Source organism: Desmodus rotundus, chromosome 5, assembly GCF_022682495.2.
Source record: "Desmodus rotundus isolate HL8 chromosome 5, HLdesRot8A.1, whole genome shotgun sequence".
Classification (NCBI taxonomy): domain Eukaryota; kingdom Metazoa; phylum Chordata; class Mammalia; order Chiroptera; family Phyllostomidae; genus Desmodus; species Desmodus rotundus.
This window is the reverse complement of record NC_071391.1, coordinates 142,947,856-142,966,944: the sequence shown is the minus strand read 5'-3', so window position 1 is coordinate 142,966,944 and position 19,089 is coordinate 142,947,856. Positions and strand designations below refer to the sequence as shown.

The 19,089-nt window shown below is 35.8% G+C and overlaps 1 protein-coding gene across 7 annotated transcripts in view; it reads right to left on the bottom strand.

The window, feature by feature from the left end:
* The window catches only part of EXOC6B (exocyst complex component 6B), a 542,713-nt gene that overhangs the window by 449,503 nt on the left and 74,121 nt on the right, over positions 1 to 19,089 (bottom strand). For 3 of the 7 annotated variants that reach the window (XM_024552690.4, XM_045189356.3, XM_053923769.2), the window contains exons 3-6: positions 16,208 to 16,255; positions 14,461 to 14,551; positions 14,306 to 14,351; positions 349 to 553 (exon numbers count right to left, since the gene is read on the bottom strand). The exons of 1 other annotated variant lie outside the window; for it this stretch is intronic. In XM_024552690.4, coding sequence (XP_024408458.3) covers positions 349 to 553; positions 14,306 to 14,351; positions 14,461 to 14,551; positions 16,208 to 16,255 — 390 coding nt within the window. Of the gene's footprint in view, positions 1 to 348; positions 554 to 14,305; positions 14,352 to 14,460; positions 14,589 to 16,207; positions 16,256 to 19,089 lie in introns of all 7 variants that reach the window. 3 more of the 7 variants (XM_045189358.3, XM_053923771.2, XM_053923772.2) reach the window with 3 other exon arrangements.

The following is a 19,089-nucleotide window of genomic DNA, read 5'->3' as shown; positions in this document are numbered from 1 at the left end:
AGGATGAGAACTTTTAAAAATCAGGGGTTTCAAATCATATCCGAAGCCAAGGAAAGTATTTAAAAAAAAAAACAAAAACCTCTCTTCAAAGCCCCAGTGTGAACTACCACAATTGAACTGATTGGTATGATCATTGTTTACTGAAAATGCACACAGCAAAAAAATATTTATACTAGTAAGTAATTCATTTCTCTGTTAAGAAAATAAAACATATTTTTAAATCATGTGTTATCATAAAGACGAAGGACTTCCCTAAAATGACAAGAAACAATTAAGACACTTAGCAGAAGAATTTAACAAAATACTTTCATAGTCATTGGCCAAGGTCATCACAAATCCAAGACCTACTTGCTTCATGGCAGTCTCTCCGATTTTGTCTGAATGTTTGCGGATACTTTCCAGAAAGTCTTTAAGGTCAGACATAGAGACATCCTTAATTTCTTCTCGAAGCTTGGGGATGTTATCCACCATCACCTTGCAGAATCGGTAGTGGCTTACTTGAGGCAGATAGGTGTGCTCTAGATGTTCCAGAGTTTTCAGCGCAGGATAATGCCTGTAAAGAGAATTGCATCACCGTTAGCTCAGTTCAGCCTGCTTCAGGGTCACAGACACATTCCTCGGGAAAAACTTCGAGCCTGAATTAGTTTTCACTGCACATAAAGACAAATCCAGCATTAAGTTTTAATGAACATATCAATGGAAAACCTCAAATTATTAACAATTAATGTATGCATTAAAAGACAAGTAAATTATAATCAAAATTTTTTTCTCTTCTTTTAATTTCATTAAAGGTGAGATTTTTTAAAGTAATGATTATAACACTCACTGATTCTCTCCAAAATCAACCATTGTCTGGAAAAAATCCAGCCATAGTTAACATAACAAGAATGGTTTGAGTGACACTGATGTAACCTGGCAGCCAAGGCGAGTGGACTGGAATGTGCATGTGTGAACAATGATGATGTCACTGTACTAGTCAGTGGGAGTGGTAGACACTGTTGAGTGAGCATGTGTACTGTATGGGTGTCACATTCAAAATGACTAAGCAAGTACAACAAATCTGCATCAAATCTTGTGTTAAGTTTGAACATTCCTCCATGGAAACTATTTGGATGATTCAGAAGGCTGCAGTTGTGGACAAATGGTGATTGACAGCTGAATCACAACAATGTGCCTGCTCATGCATCACGTCCCATAAAGAGTTTTTTGGTGAAACACCAAATCACCCAAGTGACTCAGCCTCTCAACAGACAGCCCAGATATGGTGCCCTGTGGCTTTTCCCAAAGCTAAAATCACCTTTGAAAGGGAATAGATTTCAGACCATCGATGAGATTCAGAAAAATACAATGGGGCAGCTGACAGTGAATGGGAGAACTGTGTGAGGTCCCAAGGTGCCTACTTTGAAGGGGACTGAGGCATCATTGTCCTGTGTACAATGTTTCTTATATCTTGTATCTTCTTCAATAGATGTCTCTATTTTTGATGTTACATGGCTGAATACCTTCTGGATATACCTCATACACAGATATTATATATGACAAAATAGTACAAAAGAAGAAGGAAGAAATGGAGTTAAGCTGAAGAAAATCTACTACTATATTATACCAATTATTATATATTATAATTTAGTATTATAGTACTACTAAATTATATCAACAATAACCTAAAGTAAACTGTAATAAATTAAGATAGAGATTATAACCCACAGAGCAGCCTCCAAGAAAACAATTCAAAAAATAATCATTAAAAAATTTAACAGTGGTATTTGAAAATAGTATGCTAAATATTATCTAATGAGAATATTTAGCATACTGAATGATAAAAGTAACTAGGTAAAAACATGAGTTATGCATAAAAAGAACATAATAAGAATAAAGAGGAAGCAACCTGGTAAAGATTATTTGCAACATATACACTTGAGGGTTTTTATAAAAAAACAATAAACAAAGAAAAGCCTCAAAGGAATTAAAAAAAAACAAGGCCACCATATGAGAAAAGAAGTTGAACTGATATGTGAAGAAATCCAAATCAAAAACATAATTTTGTCACTCCAACTGCCAGAGATTTCTTAAAAGATTATGGGTATTATTTTCAAGAGTTTCAATAAATGATAATTCACAACCTGAAAGTAAACAAATATGTATTAGTGATAACAAGTTTTCAGTGAAGAATTTTACCAAAACAAATATTCTAAACAGTTGCATTTCCAAAAAAAACTAGATGTATAAAAACATGCATAAGCTTCTTGAATTAGTTATGTTTATTAAAAAAACTAATCTAGATGTCTAATAACAAGCAATTATGATATGTGATGTGTCATATATCATATATGATATATCCATGTAGTAAACAGCTAATAAAATAGCAAAATCTTTATAATATTATTGTATGAAAATTATGTCAAAAATAGAACTTACAAGTATAATCATAACATTTTTTATAACTCTAAATATGGAACATGGACGACTGCGGGGTGGGGGGAGTGGAGTATAAGTGGACCAAATAGTAATGGGAAAAAATACAATTAAAAAAAATTTTTTTTTTAAATGACTAAATCTACTTTAAGAATGTTAACTATTCAGTACATGTAATCCTAGTGGCTAATTCAGGAATTCAGGTTGATCTGCCATTATGATAGCTTTCTTTGTTAACAAAGTAAAACAAATTTTTTTTAATTATTTGTAAATAATAAAAATTGATTTCTAGTAAAAATATGTATACATATGTAGATTATAAATATACATGCATTCATGAGCTATATGTCACTAAATATACCCACACATCAGTACATAGAAAAAATGAAATGACTACAGAAATATATACAAAAATGTTAACCATGATTTTTTTCCTTTGGATAGCAACATAGGATTGATAATTTTCTTCATGTTTTTAATTTCCTAATTTCCAATGATATATTTAGTATAGGAAAAACTCAGTTTAAAATCTATAAGTAAAGGATTGTAGCCCTTTTTTAGATTTTGAGAGTGAATTACCCAGTAGATACTTAGTCTCTTCTTGCTCAAATGCACTTAGTACCACAAACACTAAAGACTTGAGGTTGGTTTTACTTCATTTTTTTGTTATTGTTGGTTTTCCCTCACATGTTCCAAAAATCAAAAAGTTAGTCCAAATACACGGAGGGAAGAAAGGTCTGTTTCTTCTAAATTTAGAAATAAAATTACAAATATAATTTAATCTGAAATGGTTGCTTTTATTAAAATTTTACAGACTCAAAAACAGTGCAATTCACATGGTTTAGTGTAAACAGAATGGTGTTTATAGTACAATTAGGTATGAAGAGTTATGTGCAATAAAAAGCAATTCCTCTAAAGAGAAACTTTAGAATGGATAGAAGGCCAGAAATTAAGCTAAAAAGATAAACACACTCCGGGGTTTAGTTATATTTTGGAACACTGTTTATAGAATGAGAAAAATCTAACAATGCTGCCTGCAGACACGAGGCACATTCACTGATGAGACACATGGCTGCCTGCCGAAAACATCTGGTCTGTCAAGTAACTCCACATTTTTCAAGGCTAATTAGTATAAAACCCAGTGATTCTGGGCAACAAAGAATGTCACCTTATTTCCCTATTGTCTTTTCTCTGCCATATTCATGTTCCCACTATATCAGATCAAAAAGATTATTCAAATTTCTGGTGTATTTCAAATATCCATGACTGGTTAAAGAATGAGGCAATTAAACACCTGTACAGCAGACACCAAAGAAAAAAATTATATTGCTAAGTCATGGAAATCTAAAACAAGATTTTGACATTATTTTTGACAACCTCTAAACATTATTAAAACTGAATCAAAAACCAAAAATAAGTTTTATTTCAATGTGTGCTAGCTGTCCCCCTCCTCCCATCACGCAGGCCCCTAACAGTGATGTGGCAGAAATAAATAAATAAAGGAAAAGTAGGAACTAAAAAGAAAAGGTGGCAGGAAAAGGTCTGAAAAATCCTACAAACTGGATAACTAAGGTCAAAATAATTTAGACATGGCTGAATGCTATCATGAGAAGAGGAAATGTTGATTCTAAGCAAATTAAATGTTGGTACTTTCTTCCCATGGTATGGAACTCTTTCACAAAAATGGTTTTTAAAATTCTAATAAGTGATTTTTTTAAAGCAGATCACAACTCTCCATGAGAAAATTTTTTTAATTCAGAATATAAGAATATGAAATAAAAACTTTCACCACAGAAAATATTAGTGCCTTTCCTAATCAAAGAGCATCATTAACAAATATTTAACCTCTTCTATGAGCTAAAGATAGAAAGATGGTCAGATATCTTTCCTTAAGGAACATAAAAGCTAGTCGTATAATCGGCCATTACAGCATTAAAAAATAACTAGGCTCCCAGCCATGAAAGAGTAACAAGGAACAGACACGAACTCCCACTTTTAAAAAGTAGAATATGGGCTAAAATATATAAAACAATTGTTTTCAGCTAGTAAATATCAGGTAACATAGAACTGTAATCTCTGAAAAAAGAATAACAAATCAGGTGAGTTTAATAATTATCTGAGTTATCTACCTGAAGGTGATTTCTAGATCAAGGGCAGAGTCAGGGAAAAACCAAACAGAACCCAGCAGCTTAGCAGCATTAGTCAGAGACGGGAGTTCAGGAACGCTGATACACCTTGAGGCTAGGTGACAGAATTTTAAAAAAAGATACAAAGAAAGAAAAAAGGAGTAATGCAGAAAAAGAACTGCAGAACTCTACACAGGGGGTTCCTTGAGTATTTGCTGAATACTAGGCCAGGCAAAGGACAAATGAAATTCCACATGGACAGGCAAAAAGAAAGAGGAAAAAGTGGGGAAGGGAAGGAGAAAAATGAGGAAAAGACACACAGACACCCGGGAGTGTAAGATAAACACTTCCAGAAGCCCAGAAAAGGCACAGACACATTCAAAGAGCCAAAGTGAAGGCGGGCCTAACAGAGCTTTCAAATGCGGTTTACACAAACCTGCAGACAACTAAACTATTTGCCAAAACAAAGACCAAAACTCTCTAAGAAAAATAAAAGCCCCCGAAAATCCAGACACTCATCAACATAAATTAATGTCCATTATTAAATCAAAAATTACTAGACATAGAACAAAAAAAAAAAACCCTGACCGATAACTGAAAAAACAAAGCAGTCTACAAAGAGATAGAAAATGCCAAAAGCGACAAAACTAGCAAAGAACATGAGAACACATAGCAGAGCTCTACACATGTACTTAAAGACAAAAACTAAGAGAAATTAAACATAAAAAAACAAATGTGAAGAATATATTTTCTGAAATGAAAATCTCACTGGACGGGATTCAAAGAAGATTAGACAATCAGAATACTTGAACGGAGCAGTAAAATCCGTACCACGTGAAGCACAGAGGAAAAAAAGACTGGGGAGAAAAGGAGATAGACCCTCTATTCCAACATAGATGTAACTTAAGTCCCAGCATGAAGATGGCGAAAGGAGAGAAAAAAGTGTTTGAAAAAGTATTATCTGAACATTTTCCAGGTTTTATGAAAATTACATTCACAAATCCAAGAATTTAAAGAAACCACAAACAGAATAAACACACACATGCGCACACATGTATTTACACCAAAGTGCATCAAAAAACAAGTTGCTGAGAACAAATGATAAAGACAAAAGTTTTAAAAGAGCTAGAGAAATGACACATTAAATTTAAAAAAAAAAAAAAAGGCGGGTAAAGGTAAGACTGTTAACATACCTCTCCTCAGAAACTACATAAGCCAAAAGCCAAAGAAATGACATTTGAAGAACTAATTAATCTATAAACCTAGTTTCAAAATTGAAGATGAACGATGAGATACTATTTCATACCACCAAGATAACCGTAACCAAAAGACAGACATAATGAATATTGACAAGGATATGCAGAAATTGAAGTCTTCATTGCTGCTGGTGGGAAAGGAAAAGCACAGCTGCTTTGGAAAACAATCTGGCACTTCCTCAGATGGTTAAACATAGAGTTAAAACATGATCTAGAAAGGCAAATACCACATAATTTCATTCATATGTGGAATCTAATGAGCAAACTAAACTAACAAGCAAAATAGAGACAGACTCATAAACAGAGTGAAGGATGACAGCTACAGGGGATGGGGGGTTGGAGGGCAGAGGGATCGAGCAAAAAGATAAAAGGACTCAAGCACACGGCAGTGTGGTGGTTGCCAGGGGAAAGGGGGTACACTGGAGCTAACTGGCAATGGAAAAAACACAATAAAAAAAGTTAAAAGGAACAAAAAACACGATCTACCAATTCTATTCCTAGCTATATATCCAAAAGAAACAAAAACATATCTCCACACAAAAAAACTGTAAGCAAAAATTCACAGCAGCATTATTCGTAAAAGCCAAAAAATGAAAAGAACCCAAATATTCGTCAACTGATAAGGAGATAAATAAGAAGTGATATATCCCTATAGCAGAATATTATTCAGAAATAAAAAGAAATGAACTGGTATACAGTGCAAATGAATGAACCTTGAAAACATTATGTTAAATGAAAGAAGCCAATCACAAAGAACCACATATTGTATTATTCCATGTATATGAAATTCCAGGATAGGCAAATCTATACAGAAAGTAAATTAGTGGTTCCCAGTAGCTGCTAAGGGAGGGTGGGGACCAGAAGAGGATTGCGTAGTGACAGCTAAGAAGCTCGAAGTTTCTTTAGGAAAGAGTAAAAACATTCTAAAACTGACAGTGGTGATAGCTGCACAACACAGTGAATACACTAAAAGCCACTGAATTGTACACTTTAAATAGATGAATTAAATAATATGTAAACTACATCTCAATAAAGCTGTTAAAAAATATTGTAGGCAAAAAAAATTTTAAAGAGACAATGTAAAGATTAAACAAAAAGAAAGCAGCAATGGCTATATTAATACCAAACAACATCTATTCCAGAAAAAGGAATATTGCCAGGGATAAAGGGGACCTTCCATAATTATAAATGGGTTTTTTCATCAGAAGACATAACAATGTTAAATGTGTGTGCACCCAATAAGAGAGCTTCAATACACACATAGAAAGAACTCAAAGAACAGACACACGCATGCAAATCCACAATCGTAACGGGAAATTTCAATACTCCTCTGTCAACAACTGACAAATACATAATTATTAGAATGTAGAAAACCTGAACAACCCTATCAACAAAGTGTACCTACATGACAGTTAAAAAATGCTCTACTCAACAACAGAATATACATTATTTTGAAGTGTACATGGAATTTTCACCAAAACAGATCACATTATGGGCGTAAACCAAGTAAGTTTCAACAAACACAAGACACTGAAATCTTACATTTTATATCTGTGAACACAATGAACTATTTATAGTTACAAATAAATTTGAAAAAACCCCAATATTTGGAAATTAACTATTGCATTTCTAAATAATTAGCAAATTGAACTTTAAAAATCATGAGAAATTAGAAAATATTTGAAAAAAATCATAAATCATGCAATATTCAGTTAAAGCACTACTTAGAGAGAAATGTAGTTTTAAACGGCGACAATAGAAAAGAAAGAACCAAAATCAATACTCTAGGCCTCCACCTTATAAAGCTAGGAAAAGAGCAAATTAAACACCAAGTAGACAGGAGAAAGGAAATACTAAAGACAATAGCAGATATCAATAAAATAGACAACAGCAAAAAACTCAATAAAACCTAAAGATGCTTTTTGAAAAAAATTAATGAAAGTGATAAACCTCTAGTTAGAACGACCAGAAAGAGAGCAGCAGAGGCAGAAACAAAGACTAAAAACAGATAGGTCCTAGACTCGTTGGGGTGATCACTTCATGTTATCTAAACGTCTAACCACTTTGTTAGACCCCTGAAATTAATATATTGCATGTCAACTGTAACTGAAAAAGTAATTTTTAAAAAAAAAAAACAAAGACAGAGAAGATATAAACTATCAACATAAGAAATGAAAGAGAAAGTATCACCACAGATCTTATACATGTTAAAATAAGGGACTATCATGAACAATTTTTACTAATAAAGTCAACAGCTTGGATGACACGGATAAACTACTTGAAATATACAAATAAACATAATTTACTCAAGAAACAAAAATGAAAAAGCCTGGTACTGATTTCTAAATTAAATTTGTAACTGAAAACCTTCTCACTCAAAACAAACAAATCTCATTGTCCAAGTGCCCTCACTGGTGGGTTCTACCAAATATTTAAGGAAGGCAATGCCAACACTATGCAAATTCTTCCAGGAAATCAAAGGAGTACTTCCCAACTCATTCTACAAGGCCAGCATTAATCTGATACCAAAATCAGACAAAGACATTCCCAAAAAATTGATAAATATTCCTCATGAACACAGATGCAAAAATCCTCAATAAAATTTTAGCAAATCAAATACCACATCATATACCATGAGCAGGTGAGATTTATTCCACAAATACAAGTTTGGTTTAACATTCAGTAATTAATCAATATAATTCATCGTGCAAACAAACTAAAACATATATATGATCTCAACTGACATAGAAAAAGTATTTGACAAAAACAATCTTCATTCCTAATAGAAACTTTCAACAACCAAAAACAGAAGAGAACTTCCTCAATGACATAAATGGCATGTACAAAAAAAACTACACCTACCATCTTACTTAATAGTGATATGCTTTCCCCTGTAAGATCAGGAGCAGGGCAAAGATAGCCCCTCTCACTGCTTCTATTCAACACAGTACTATGGGCGCGAGGCAGTTCAGTTAGAAAAGAAAAGGAACAGGAACAAAAACAAAAACCTGTTGTTTTTATTTACAAAACAAGATGATCATTTACATAGAAAAACCAATGGAATATACCAAAAAAAAATTAAAACTTCTAAAATTAATAAGTGACTTGAGTAAGGTTTCAGAATACAAGATAAATATAACAAAATAACAGTATATTAGTAATAAGTGACTGAAAATTGAAATTTTTAAATCAGTACCATTTAAAATAAGCATCAGAAAATATGAAATATTTAGAGATAAAACAATAAAAGATACATACGGCTTGTTCACTGAAAACTGAAAACATTGCTGAAAAAAATTAAAGACTTAAATAAATGAGTGCATCCCTATTGGTTGGTGGGGAGGAAGATGGACCAGCATGATGTACCTAGAACAAGTGACCTAGTGAGGTAAGGAGGATGCCTGTATAAACGCAGCCTGCTATGGAGTATCAGAGCCAAACAGGGATGAGGAGGGCACTTAGGCAGGACAGGACCATGCCACAGGGCATTGAAGCCCCAGGGGAATATGGAGGATACCATCTGGGGTGGGACTCGGTGTGTGGTGCTGGCACTCTAGCAGGGTAAAGAGTTGCAGCGACAGCAAAAAGTTGATTAGTTTCACAAGGGGAACTGATCAAATAAATAATTATACTAAAAATAATGAGAACCAGCTTACTCAACAGTAATAAGCACACCAAGCACATAGACCTTGGCTTCTAAATATTCTTTACCCCCCAAAAGCATGGTTTCTTAGAAAAATAGCTGATTCCAGGGCTGCTGCAGACAAAGTATAAAATGAGCCTGAAAAATATCTCCTTTTGCTAGTAAGAAAGTACTCAAAGAATTAAGGGGACATGTTAAAAGAACACAAAAGCCAGATTAAAGGGCTCCACTGGTGTCATTCAGGATAATTTGAGCAACCAAATAAATAAAACTAACAAATTATGACCCATCAAATAAAGTTAAAAAACATAAGTCCATGCTGATATAAAAATAAATAAATAGAAAGTTTGATGGAAAATGATGAATTTCATAATACCTCCCCATAAATTTTTTTCATTACAAAGGGAAAAAAGAGTAACTTTACAACGGAAAAGTCTGGCAGACACCATCTTAATTAAAGTAATCCAAGTGGACATTATCAGTTGATAGGACAAATCAAATTTATCTGCCACCTGACAGAATGCAGCGAGAACACAGTACCACGTTTGTGAGATCCCAGCCAAAAACACACAACATGACTCTAACCATGAGGCGCTCTGCATAGTAAACAGCCTCTAATCCTCAAAAGTGACAGGGCCAGGAAAGGCAAGGGAAGCCCGAGGCTAGTTCCAGATTGAAGAGGACTAAATGTAGCTCACGATTTAAACTGGGCTCTTTTGCCATAAAGAGCATGATTGAGACAACTGGCAAAATTTGAATCGGGTATGAGGATTAGATGCTACTAGTCTATCAATGTTGATTTCTACCCTCTGTTGTATGTGGCCGCATAGGAGAGTATCTTTATCGGTAGAAAATCACTCTAAAGTATTTGGGGATGATGGAGCATCAGGTTAGCAACTTACTTTCTACTGGCTCAGGTAAAAGACAAAAGTTATTAATATTGAGCTTGAGAATATTTACAAATAAAATTTTAAAGATCACAAACCAAATTTGAATGTAACAAAATTTACAGTTACTATACAACAAAAAAACATTAAATATACAAAGTTAATGGATAGGCCATATATTGAAGAAAACATTTGGAGGATATAATAGGAAAAGGCATCTAAAATATATAATGAATTTTTATAAATGGCGGGGCGGAGATGACCTAAGAGAAAAAAGGGAAAAATACAGGGTGGGGTAAAAGTAGGTTTATAGTTGTTCACATGAAAAATAACACAATAATTAATAAATAATAATAAAAGAATAAATACTGTGTCTCATTTACTCACACTGGTAACTTACTTTTGTTCCACCTGGTATATGAAAGAAACCAATTTCACTAGTAATCAAAGAAACGCAACTCTGGAACAGTTATCCATCATGTCACAATCATCAGATTTGCAAAAACTAAAAACTTTGAATAACAGATACTGATGATGTTGCTAAGAGGTTGAGTAATAGGATGTCCCACAAATGCTGGTGGAAGTCTAAAACTGGTAAATCACTTTGGAGAGCAATGTCTAGTTAAGATCCAAGACATTTATATCCTTTCTTTGACCCAACTGATCTTCTAGGTATACTGGTAAATCCTAGACCAGCAGAACTGGCATTACCTCAAACGAAGACTGTCAGGAATGACCCCTGACTTACTGAATCAGAATCTACATTTAACAAATCTCCATGTGATTTGTAAACATAGCAACATTTGAAGAGCATTGTTCTCAAGAAACCTTGATGTATGCCCAAAGAGACATGAACAAGGATATTTATTACACCATTCTCTGCATAGCAAACAATTGGAAACATACCAAATGTCCCTCATAGGGTCAGTCAGGTCAGTCATCCTGTAATAACAACAATCCAAAACTCTCAGTAGCTTTAAAACAGGGATTTGTAACTTATTTCCATTATACATCCAAAACAGGTTGGCAGGGAAGCTCTGTTCCTTACAAACACTCAGGAATTCAATTGCCGTCTTGAAAGTCACCGTTTGTCATGACTAAGGGAAAATAGAACTCTGGAAGGACTTGCACTGGATATTAACTGCTAAACCCCAAAACACTTATCACTTCTGCTCGCACCTTATCAGCCAGAACAGTCAGAGAGCCCAAGGGAGCCCAGGAAATACAACCCTACCATGTGCCAAAAGATGCTTCAGCTAGAAATATTGGTGAATAGCACTTATGACAACCACTAGAACTACGAGAGGAAATGTGAATGATTCATATAATGGACTACTACAGAGCATTTAAAACAAGTGAACTATACGTATATAAATAAAGAAAATCAGTCCTCTACTAATATGTAAGCCCCATAAGAGCAGATCTTTCTATTTGTTTTGGTCAGAGCTGTATCCCCAGCACCAAGAGCAATGCCTAGCATACGTTAGGTACTTAATTCATTTTTGCTGAATAAATGAATCTCAAAAAAATGAGAAATGAGAACCATTCATCTAAATATTTTTAAAAATACAAAATAATACAATCATTTATAGATACTGAAAACAGGCAGCAAAGGACACATCAGATTTAAGATACTGGTTTCTTCTGGGGAGTAGGGAAAGGAACAGGATGGAGGAAGGGGACAGAAGCAGGGAAAGGAACAGGACGGAGGATGGGGACAGAAGTAGGGAAAAGAACAGGACAGAGGAAGGGGACAGAAGTAGGGAAAGGAACAGGACGGAGGAAGGGGACAGACGTTTTACCTGTAATTTTTTTAAATGTATATTTTTACCTCTTTCTGTCCATGTGTGTATGTGCATCTTTATACACACACACATCTTTATATATGTTTACACACACACATACACACACAAGGTCTATCCAGAAAGTATCCAGCCATGTACTATGAAAAACAGAGACATTTACTGAGGAAGATACAAGAAACATTGTACACAGGACAATGATGCCTCAGTCCCCTTCAAAGTAGCACCTTGGGACCTCACACCTCTCCTACCTGCCATCAGCTGCCTCATAGTATTTTCCTGAATCTCATTGATGGTCTGAAATCTCTTCCTTTTCAAAGGTGACTGTAGCTTTGGGAAAAAGCAGAAGTCGCAGGGCGCCAACCCTGGGCTGTCAGGAGGCTGAGTGACCTGGGTGACTTGATGTTTCACTGAAACACTGCACGAGATGTGATGCATGACCACATGTGTTGTCGTGATAAAGCTGCCAGTCACCAGTTGCCCATAGCTGCGGCCTTCGGAATCACCCAAATAGTTTCCACAGAGAATGTTCAAGCTTAACTCAAAAACTGATACAGATTTCTGGCTCCATCCGTTCGGTCATTTTGAATGTGACGGCCACACAGTACACATGCTCACACAACAGCATCTACTGCCCCCACTGACTAGTACAGTGAAGTCGTCATTGTTCACACTCGTGCATTCCAGTCCACTCTCCTTGGCTGCCAGGCCACAACGACACGCAAACCATTCTCATTATATTAACAATAGCTGGACTTTTTCTGGACTGCCTCATACACACACACACACACACACATGTATGCATGTATGTATACAAACATATATATATATATACACACACATGCCCATAGACATATATGTGAAACAAAACAGGAAAAGTTAATATTTAATTAACTTTTAATTAAAAGTTAACTAAAAATTAAAAGTTAATTCAGAGAAATCACACAAGTGTTCTTTTATTTTCTGTAATTTTAGAACTTTACAAAAAGATTGTCAGGAAAATCATACTCCTTTCACATCTCATATTTTTCTACCTGTGTTCTTTTATGTGGCCATGTCCTCCTGGAGAGAAGGAAGCTTGGGAAACAATCCTAAGAAATCAAAAAATTTTGATGCCTCATGCTTTAGCTTTAAAATTCTTGAGAATGTAGAATTTTTATTCACATTTCTATTCTTATTTCAATATTAAATACATTTTAATTCCATAGTTTTCCCCTCAAAACCTAGGTAAAATTAATATTTCTAGAAGATGTGTCCCATTTATCCTGAAGCTTCACATACTGCCTCATCGTACTACCTGGTACCCCAAGGCAGAGAGGGTAGGGATGCTTGCTCTAGTTTGGAAAGAAGAGCCAAAAAGTCATTATAGAGTTTCATCTGGAATAAATAAGAAAATACAACAACACACAAGAGAGAAATCCTCTAAACTTACCCTTGACCTTGCCCCTTGTGATGGTTAATTTTGTGTGTCAAGTTGGCTAGACCACAGTACTGGATATTTGGTCAAATATTATTCCACATACTTCCGTGAAGGTGTTTATAGATGAGATTGCTAACATTTAACTCAACAGACTGTTAGTAAAGAAGACTCCTCTCCATAACATAGGTGGGTTTCATTCATTTGAAGGCCCTAATAGAAAGAAGACTGCCTTTCCCCAAGGAAGAGGGAATCTTGCCAGCAGACTGCCTTCAGACTCAGGCTACAATCCGTACTTACTCCTCCCTGATACTCTGGCCCATCAGCCTGCTCCGCAGATTTTAGACTTAGACCTCCCAACCTCCATAACCATGTAAACCAGCTCCTTAAAGTGGCACCCCCCACACACACACACAGACACACACACACACACACTTTATTGGTTCTGTTGCAGTGGAGAATCCCTGCACCAGAACCAGTAACTATTTGTTCTGCTACAGTACTGAGCCAAAGCATGCTTCTCAAACCAATTACCACTAAAACAGTTATATGCTTTTCCCTTGACAAATTACATCAGCATACCACTAGTATATATAAGTAAGTATCAGGAGAAATCAATAGATATACAAAAGGCTAGAGAAGATGTTACATGAACTTAATTATTTTTAAAAAGGTTATGCCAAATATATACCTTAAAGGTATTTTAAATAACAGAAATTTTAGATTAAAAAATTATTCAATTAAAAAAAAAAAACTTACCTTTTAGTTTTCATCTGGTCCCTCAGTTTGCTATACATCTCCAGGACTTGAAAGAGAAGGAGGGAAAAGCACACAAGCATTATTTAGAGAAGTGAAAGACTAATTAAAGCTAAAGGAATTGCATCAAGAATCCTAATCCATTTCCAGTTTCTCACCTGGAAGACACAGCATTAATTTATCAACAGTGGCAGAAATATTTCTCTGTTGTAGTCGACACTGCTTCAGCTCTTCCATTGCTATTACCAGCTTGGCAAGAGGGGAAAAAACTGAATTATGCCAATAGCTGTAAATAAAAAGCTTTCAGTCACATTTTTCAACCCTGTGTTCAGTTCATCAGAAAATCCCAGCTTCATAGTAAGACCTGCCAAGTGGCTAAGGAACTGCCTTTCTCGGTCAGTAAAACACTGCTGCATGGTCTCCTACTTTCTCCTCAACATACATGCTCTATATGAGGAAAGGCTAGGTAAAATGAATCCCTAAAATTCAGAGGCTCCCCCGAAGAAAACAAAAATTTTCAGATTTCCTCCAAACCCTAGTCAGATTCTTCAAGATTTGTGGCTTCATCACTCTTCTGAGAAGATCCTGCTTTTCTGTTATCAGTGCTAGAGTACTGGAGGAAAATAATCCTTCTCATACAGTTTCAAGTGAGTCTTGAAAGTAATTACAACTAAACCTCTATTTCTATAAATAAACCACACACTTACAAGTGTGCTTTTCCAAAAATTCCATTTGGGTGAAGAGTAACTCACTTTTCTTCCCATATCTGTTTCAAAGGCTTTGGTCTGAAGTCATACCACAATAAAACTAGAAGAACCTGCACTCTCTGTGTAATTTAAAATATGTGACAAACTTTCAAAAAGCAATACTCTATCTACATAGCCTCTTGTAGCATTCCCACACCCATTTCTAAAAATGTTATCGGCTTAGATACCATTGGAAACAAAAGATAATGACCCCGATTAATTCACTGATAAAACAACCAGGAGCCAATCTTAAAGACATTGAAGTTAACAACAAATACTAGGCAATAAGAAAGGCACACGACTCACAGAAGAGAAATGAACTGTGTACAAGTGAGGAAACTTCAGTTTTAGCCTCATCCTTCCCATTTACTGTGTAAACTTTAGCACACCCTCTGTTTTAGTTTCCTCATCAATGACATAGTGGTAATACATGTCCCGACTTTGTCCTAAGTCTGCCATGAGGATCAAGTGAGAAAATGGATGTAAAATAATCTTGTAAACTTGATAATTTAAATGATGAGTATATCAATTAATGGCATCAATGATTCACTTTTTAACAAGTGTTTACAGAGCACCCACTTTGTTCCAGTCACTGTTTAGAAAGGTAGAGGGGACATAGCAATAAACATAACAAACAAAAATGTCTGACCTCATGGAACTGAATTTCTAATGCAAGGAGACAGACAATAAGCAAATATAAAATATACACTATCAGAGTGTGATAGATGCAATGGAGAAAAGTAAAGGAAGAAAGGTAAAACAAACACACAAAAAGAACACAGGGGGTTAAGAATGAAACTGCAACTTCAGTTAAGGTGGTTAGAAAACGCCTCAGTAAGGAGCTAACAAACAAATAGAAAGGTCTGGCGTGGGTAAATACCAGGAAAAGGGCGTTCCAGGAACAGGGAGCAGCAAGTCCTTAGGATGACTACCCACGTGATTTAAAAACACAGGTAGGGAAGGCAACATCCTCTCTCATTCTGCTTTCTAGTGGCTATATTCGTTTAATTCAGATGCACAGTAGGCGAAGCAACAATAATATCCAAATTCCTCCAATATACTGTTTATGGTCTTACAAGCCACTAAGTCAAGAACACAGTCATCAGAAGAGAATGACAGAAAACAGAAAAGGTTTTTTCAAAAGGTAAACTGGCCTTACTTCCTTTCCCTCATGTTGTAGTTTTCTATTAGTATCCGTCACTTGATTCTGTGGAGAGAAGACAATTTAAACTCATAAAAACAAACATTTAGACAACTTTGCATAAGATCAAAATTTACAACAAAAACACTGAGTATATGCTTTCGGATAGTTTCACTATTCTGCCATGTTTTGGTTTGGTCACATCCCCTTGTGTTTAAATTATGTGAACTCTTCTACTAAATGTTGCATGGCCTTTTCAACAATGAAGAGAAAAATTTACTAAGAGGTATGTTCTGTTTAGAATATTCCAAATGATACTGTAACAACTAAAGATCATACTTTATTTTAAAAAAGAAAAAGAAAAAGAAAAAATAACCCACAAAGAATCTTGTCATGTCTACTATGTTCAGAAAGAACAAATTTTATCATAGATATTCCTCGCTTCACTAATGTACTCCTGGAAAACCTGGGCATAAATTGAACTTTTTAACTTAAGTCAAATTTACCCTATTTATTATTCTAATTTTGGAAAATGTTTTATCTTAATTTTTTTGGATAATTAATTCTTAACAGCCCCTACTGCTTCCATATTCTCAATTTCCTAATTTTTTTTCCTTTTTCCTTAAGGATTTTATTTATTTATCTTTAGAGAGAGAGGAAGGGAGAGAGAAAGAAAGGGAGAAAAACATCAATGTGTGGTTGCCTCTCACACACCCTCAACTGGGGACCTGGCCCACAACCCAGGCATGTGCCCTGACTGGGAATCAAACCAGTGACCCTTCAGTTCACAGATCAGCTCTCAATCCACTGAGCCACACCAGCCAGGGCTAAATGTTTTTCTAAGTTAATCTCTCCATCAGATAGTCAAAACTATGTAAATAGCCTTAAAATTATCTAGAGTTCATAATTTAAAGGAACTGACACCACTTTTTTGGGTATTTACTTTTGAAGACTCAAGTGATATAAAAGAAAAAGTATACAGAACAGTTATTTCCTCACCAGTTAGACATTATCAAAAGATGACCGATATTAACTTCTAAAGACTTTCTCTACCCTTCTACCAGTAGCTGCCACCCCTCACACGTTTAAGGCACTCCCTTCACCTGGAACCTCCTACTGTGTCCCTAAGAACACCGGGAAATGTCAGTTAACAGGCCCTCTGCACGTGCACACAGAGGTGCACACGGGCACAAGCACACACAGTAGGTATGGGAAACACCACTGAACAGGTGAGTTTATCGAGGACTTCTTTACATCTTTCATATTCCACATGCACTGTGAATGCCCAAGAAGGGGATCTCAAGAGTCTTCTCCAAAGTTATTTAACATAACAACCTTTTATTGAGGATCATATCAAGAAACTAGGGGGGTTTTGCCCTGCCCACACTGCTCAGTGAGTAGGAGCATCATCTCATACACCAAAAGGCTGCAGGTTTGATCCCCGGGCAGGGCATTCTCCCTCTCCTCGCCTCTCTAAAAATCAATAAAAACATATCCTTAGGTGAGGATTTAAAAAAAAGAAAGAAGGAAACTAGTTTTTCAGGAACACACTTTTGAAAGCCTTGCCCTAAACTATACCTGGCCTATCATTTTCAGAGCAGATTACCACATGTAGCCCTTTTCAAAGACAAAATGAAATCCAACCTCCTCCAGAAAGTCTTTAAAAGTATCAAAAACAGAATCAAGAAACCCCCAAATTCCCTCTTGATTATTTATTTAATAGCACCACATGTGAAACACCTGGTTTTATGGGACTGTGAGCTCAACGTGTGATGGAGCCATCCAAATGTTCCAAGACTACATTAACGGTGTTGTCTAAAACAGGTCAGCAAATTGTTTTTGTAAAGGGCCAAGTAGATAGTCTGTTGCAACTACTAGACTCTACAATTATAGCAAGAATGTAGCCAAAAATATAACATAAATGAGTGGACATTGCTGTGTTCCAATAACTTTAATTACAAAAATAGGAGGCAAGCCAGATTTGGACTACAAGACATAGTTGATCTTTGGTCTAGACTAAGAGAGATGGCAAGGCTCTAAGAGCCTTTGCCAGTGTGGCTCAGTTGGTTGGAGTCTTGTCCCATAAACCAAAAGGTCACGGGTTTGATTCCCAGTCAAAGCACATGCTAGATTCAGGTTCAGTTCCCAGTCAGGGCAAGCAGGAGGGGCAACCAATCAATGTTTCTTATATCATTGTTCCTCTTCCTCTCTATCTCCCTCCCACCCCCTCTCTAAAATCAATAAGCATGAGGGGGCAGTGCAAGTGGAGACAACTGTACTTGAACAACAATAAAAATTAATTAATTAATTAATAAGCATGTCCTCCAGGGAGGATTAAATATTTTTTTGAAAACATCCCACTATGAGAATTACATTCAGATGCCATGTATTAGGAAACCCACCGACAAATTAAAGCATGATTAGGTGTGAATATGTTTGAAGAGGGGGTCAAATCTAGCCACATGAAAAACAGAAATGAATTTTCAGTGGGAATGTTACCAGGACCCAGGGTTCTTGCAATCTCCAGGACAAACATGAAAAGAGATCACCAGAGACCAATACAGAGCCTGGTGCATGGGCTGGAATGGATTGGCTGGAATTGAACCCAGATCTCCCACATGGCAGGGAATAATTCTACCACTGAACCAACCTGGGGTCTCGGGAACGCCTACGATGGAAATCAAGAGAGTTCACCACAAAAAGAGGGCTCATTATATATAGCTTGAGCACCCAGGGAGACAATATTTAAAGGGAGAAAGAGAAATGTTGCTCCTCGGACAACAGCAGAACAGTTTTAAAGAAGCGTAGGTGAGAAAGATGATGTCTGAGTATGGAGAGCCAGAGACTCTTCGGCACTTTCACAGTGTAACTATTGAATACACGCTTCTTCATGCATCGCA